This window comes from Anabrus simplex, chromosome 2 (assembly GCF_040414725.1).
Source record: "Anabrus simplex isolate iqAnaSimp1 chromosome 2, ASM4041472v1, whole genome shotgun sequence".
Lineage (NCBI taxonomy): Eukaryota > Metazoa > Arthropoda > Insecta > Orthoptera > Tettigoniidae > Anabrus > Anabrus simplex.
The window spans coordinates 584,521,326-584,527,325 of record NC_090266.1 but is presented as its reverse complement, the minus strand read 5'-3'; the positions used below and the strand labels follow the sequence as shown (position 1 = coordinate 584,527,325).

Sequence of the window (6,000 nt, the reverse complement as noted above, 5' to 3'; positions counted from 1 at the left end):
TGCCGATCTTCTTGGAACTCGGTACATCACCATATTCAATACTGTGCTACATGATGGAGTGATCAGAAATGTTATATTATGTTTCATTCAAGAGATAGTGACATAGAACTTATAGATGGTTTTATAGTAACGTCATTTTTCCTTGGCGAGCTCAGAGCAGCGAGCAGCCGCATGACTCACTGTCATATCCGCTGCCTGTGCATACAGCGGTAGTTTCAAATCCCCTAGACGGGTGTTAGCTTGCGTTGTCTCAGAAATACTTTGGGCGGAAAATATTGGCGCGCCATTCCCGTTTCATCCCCCCCCCCTTCATGGGAAAAGTAAATTGGCACAAGATTGTATTTTTCTCCTCATTCTTACATATTCCTTCAGGGTGGCAGTTTTGAATATCCCTTCGACGTCGCCTTTCAAGCGGTCAACCTCATACGAACCATTATCGATTGCAGTACTGGTCCTAAAAGGTTCACCAAATAAAGGACATAATTTAGCCTAAATCCTTTGTTTTGGATGAGAAACTGCAGGTTTACGGATTAAGACTAGATCTCCAAACGTACATGTTGTCGAAAGTTGTGTCGCCTCTGCTTCCTCTCGCGAGTTTGAGCAGCATGTCGAAGACTCTGAAGAGCAGTAGTGATGCGGGTTTATTATACCATCATTTTCCATCTGTCTAATTACAGTGCGGGCGTCTTCCAGGTACATATCAGGTATGGGGTAAGGCCTTTTCTTATAAGGTGATATGTCAGACACGTCTAGATGTTGTTTAAAACCTTTGATAACACCAGGATTGTCATCAAGTACGTCGGGGAAATTTTGAAAATTTTCTTGAACTGCCTCGGCCACTAAATCACAATCTGGGATTTCAGTCACACTGGTATAAATTGTGAAATCGTAGTGACCCTCAAACTAGTCATCAATGATGGACGCTACTTTGTACTCTACGGATTCCACTTCCTCGGGTCTCCAATCGTCGTGAATATCAATTTCGGCAGGCAGAGCCTCGCTCTTCTTGCCTTCTACTTCATCCACTGGGGTCTCAAATCCCTGATATTTCACGTCATTGTTGTTCACCAGCTGCAACTCTACAGATCTGATGTTGTAAAACTTAATCAAACCGGCAGGATAGCCGATAATTCCCCCGTTCTGAATTAGAAAATCCGATCCAAGGATCATGTTGGATTTCATCTGGTTCAGAATCAAAAATAAATGCCAAAATTACACACCTCCAATTTTCAGTTCAAGGAACGCTTGAAACTTTCACTTTATAGCCTTGCCTGGGACTATCCTTTTTACCGTGACCTGGACAGCTGGTATAATAGAAACATTGATCTTCCTTTGTGCGACATCAATTAACTTTTGTGAGATTTATGAAGCTTGGGAACTAGAATCTACTAACTAGTTGACATTAATGCCGCCTACTCTGACGTTAATAATAGTTAAACTGCGCTGTAGTTGAGGTTGCCTTTGAGTAGAGTCCTCATATTGTACCAGGAACTGTTCCAGCCCGGTACATTGTTTTATAATTGCCAGAATATATGGAAAAGGGACGGCAATAATATGTGTTCGTATGCCCGACATCTTGTACGAGCGCGATACGAAGCTCCTCGTGACGAACTGAACACGTCACGAGCAATGAACCTGCGGGTGACGTCATGGCCACATGTTGTACGCCTATCTCTCGAATGTACTGGAAAGAAAATGTCCAACGTTTTAGCCGATAGAGCTACAGAAATGAGACATACATCATCGTGTAGCTCATGTTCTGAACGTAAACATATGTCAATTTCAATAAAATCCATCACGGCATTCAAGAGATATAAGCGAGAAAGGAATCACACTTCCCCCAGTGACGTGGCAAGCAACGTTGGGACATACAGAATATAAGCAGCGGACCAAATCGTAGCAATTCAGTTCGCATTCTTCACAGCTGACTCACATGTCATGCTGCACACAACGAGTCGAACTCAGTGTTCGTTCCGCCGGAATGTCGCAATACTTATATAACTTCGACTGCAAGTTGACACTTAGTTTCTGTGAATACCAGTGAGTAACTTATAAACTGTTGGACTTGCAATTAGTCAGACATTCAAACTTAGGAAATTAACGTGTATATAACAACAAAGTGATAAGACTTGTAATATTTCACCAATATTTGAACTTGGCAAATATCTTAATTTTCGTGTGAATAACCATAACAAACTTGAAGTTAGCACGGCAACTTTACATTGTAATTGTCTCAGGCTGTTTCAACGTAGAATATCATGAGTGTAGGTTGCAACACGCTGACTATTTTGACTATTATCAGAGCCTAAAATATTTTAATTTGAGCCGAAAGACTGTTCGCGTATCGTCATAACAGGCTGTATCATTTGAAACAGCCCGTGTGGATAGACTGTGTAATGAAATTCGTAATTCAGTGTTATTGTGAAGTATAGTATTCATACATGAATACTTGTAGAACTGTGATAGTGAGAAGGAACATTACGAGATATTACGGGAGAGAGCCATTTATTTATTTCTTTGTTGTGAATGTGAGCCATAATAAACTGTGCTTCGAATGAAAGTTATTTTTGACAATACGAACAGTGTGCAGTAAGTGTCAAGATGAACTGTGAAGGGAAGTGTATTTTCTCATTATCGTGATTTACGATAATAGACAGGGCTCCGACGTATTTCTCATCCAGTGAATGGTGATTATTTATGAGACAGTGATAATCAGTTCTAACTGTGCAAAATCAAATGGTACACATTTCAACCTAGTCAGATGGACTTTCTCGTGTTAAAGCCACTCTTTTAGTAACATGAGAAATCCTGACTCGAGACGACGGAGAACGACGGAGATCGACGGAGAACGACGTAGATCGACGGAGATTTGATGCAGATCAACGTGAAATTGGTACTACGAGGGACAGTTCCAGGGATGTGGTACTATGGAACATCGTGGTGTTTGCTGTTAGCTGAGTTCCAGATTGCTGCTTGCAGAACAGTATTCAACTGCTCGAGCTCAACAAGAAGGCGTATATCAGGTGATATCAGTGCTTTTTCCATTCAAAAATATAATTCTGACTCTGAACAGAACTTTTGTAAACAATGTCATTACTGACAAAGAACATTAAAGCTCACTTACTTAATATTTTACTTGGAAAATTAACGTTTTACAACTCTTAAAAGTAGAGACAGACTTTCAAATAACAGTGCGCTCTCGTAATGTCGTATATTCTCATTTATTGGAAATTTAAAATATCAGTTGAGTGCTTCATTCCCAGTGGAAGTGTATCATAAACTCACAATTTGCAATATTTACGTATAGTGTACAATAATTTACAAAAATTTGGACAATACTCAGAACTTTATACAAGAAAATCAGATTTAATTTCAAGTGTTTCATATTTTAGTTTGATGTGATAACAAGAAGGAATTACCAAATATACGTTATTTAACTTATGTAAAAGGCATAATCTGCAATCATAAGTGCCAGTAGAAAAGACTTTGGGATTCCTTATTTACTTACAACATGCTTTATTATTAATTTATGCCATAAAAGTTATGATGGACCTAACTGATTGAAAATGGACATTATTCAGTTGAATTTTAATTGATCAACTTAATTTTCTGGTATTCTGTTGTTGAAATTGGAATCTATTTTCTAGTAAATATCTATGATTCGGCGATATAATAAGGTGACCTTCCAGAGATTGAATAAGGAAAGGAAAGATGTAATATCTACTATTTCGCCTTGCGATCCTCCCTCTCTGTACCATCTCCTAAGGACTAGATATCCCTCATAAAGATCACATGCGCTTGAAATCCACTTTTCCTGGTTCAATATAGTAGGTCTGCATCATCCAGGTACCAGTAATTAATGACTGTGGTACATATTATGTCTTCTTCCTCCGGGTTTTCAGTCAGTCTCCTTAATGCTTCGACGGGGTTGTTTTTTGTCCCCAAAGTTTCGGGGTTCATTTCGATGTTCTCGTTTTTTCTCTGTACATGTTCTTGGTACTCAAGAGAATTAGCTTCGGGTAGACCTATTTCTCTGTTTCTCACGTACTCTCGGGTGTATCTAAAACGTCTTTCAAGTGCTTCTCGCTGAGAATTCTTATTATCATTATTGGGCTGAGTAGGGGTTTGTCGCCATGAGGGCCCTTGCTGGAAGGAGGCTCTCACACCATAGGGACGTTTCCTAAATTTCCTATACCGGAAATGTACATCTCGACGATTCTCTCTTTCTTCCTACGCCTCCAGGTTTACTCTGGCTGGAGTCATGACTCAACGGATTCGTCTCGACTCCCTTGGCTTTGTTCGTCTTAGTCACACTCTGAGTATGAGCCGGTATCAAGCTTTCGTAAAACGTCATCAAGTTTTTCTAGGTCCAGTGCATTAGCTGCTACTAATTTTCTTGGACATTAGGCGGAAACTGGAGAGTGATGATCTATATAAGCTCTTGCTCCGGTAAAGGAGGATTGAAAAAATTGCATTTTCCTGAGCTGAAAAATCAGAAAATCTGAGTATCGAGATAAGTTGACGGATGCATTGTATTTCCGGGAGTATAATTGAAACGTAATCAGGTGTTGGGTCTCAGAGTCCCAAAAGCGTTTGAGTAATGCCTTTTTGAATTCCTGATAAGTTCGTATACTGAACATGAAAGCAGTGTACCCCATCAGTGCCCTTCCTTCAATATTCGTGAAGCTACACGCAATTGGTGATCAGATTTAACGCGATTCTTATGAAAGCATACTTCGAGATTCAGGGGAAACTCAGTAGCGGTGTACTTCTGTTTTCCCGAAGAATGTGTCTGGTTCTTCAGATAGCTTGAAAGCAGTACAGGCGTTAAGTGTTTCTCCACTGATAGTCTGAAAACTCGATGGTAGTACATCATGTTCAATCTGGGAGACCTTGCTGTTGAGAGATTCCATGTTCCATTGAAGTTCAAGTTTAATAGTCTTAATCTGCCCCTGAATGGATTTCAAAACCTCCTTTATCTCTCTCTCCAGGTCAGATTTACCTTCTGTTATGTCTCGACCTATACGGGTAATCTGAACGTGAGCAGTGACCGATTGAGAATTGAAGTATTTCTCAGCTTCCCATATTGCGTCTTCAATAAATTAATTTCGTTTCCCAGCTGGTTGAAATTGTTTTTAACGGAATCGTGAAGGTTGTCTTGAATAGAGGCAATCCTGGTTTGAGCATGTGACAACTGTGCATGCGATTCTTTAAAGTCGCCTTTCAAAGTCTCTACTTCTTTAAGAACATTCATAGAAGTAGGAAAGGCTACCTGCATTTTAATCTCTTCCTTCATGGATTCTAAGCAACGTGTTAACATTTCATTTATCTCCCTGAACTTAGAATCCATTCTATTATTTGTTTCCTAGAACAGTTTCTTAATCTCGGCACCAGCACTATTCAGTCTCCGTTCTAAATTACGATTAATGTTTGCGAATTTCTGATCAACAGATTCCGTTAATTTCGTAATATTGGCCTCATTAGCCACCTTAAGTTCAATTATGTTTGCATTAGTGGCCTCAGTACGATTTCCTATGGTATTATTTGATTCTGCAATCCTACTTTCTAACGTATTGCTAAGTTGGTTCATACCAACGTTAGTTGCCTCGATTCTACTCTTTAAAGTACTGCTAAGTTTTTCATACCAGCGTTAGTTGCCTCAATACGACGTACTACATTGACGTTAGTTTCGGAAATCTTCTCATTAAGACTAATTTTTAAAGACTCTATTGCTGCAAGTATATTTTCCATGTCGATTTTATTGTTTTCACAAATTTCAGAAAATACAATCATTCAAATAGGAATTGCTATTAATGTCCAATGGCAAAGTTCATTATTTCGTCACCAAAAATATGAAACACTTAAAGACTACACTGTGCACAAACTTCAATTACTGTCACTATACGATTTTTACAAATAAACAATATTATATCACTCGTGCCATACAGTGTTACATGCAGTCCTGTGCTCTAGGTTGAAATTCATCAAAGTCACTGAAAT

The 6,000-nt window shown here is 39.2% G+C and overlaps 1 protein-coding gene across 1 annotated transcript in view; it reads right to left on the bottom strand.

Annotated features, from left to right (window-relative positions):
- Positions 1-903: 903 nt before the first annotated feature.
- Positions 904-6,000, bottom strand: part of LOC137498473 (uncharacterized) — a 42,760-nt gene continuing 37,663 nt past the window's right edge. Inside the window, exon 3 of the mRNA XM_068226012.1 lies at positions 904-1,182. Within this exon, the coding sequence (XP_068082113.1) occupies positions 904-1,182 (279 nt within the window). The remainder of the gene's footprint in view (positions 1,183-6,000) is intronic.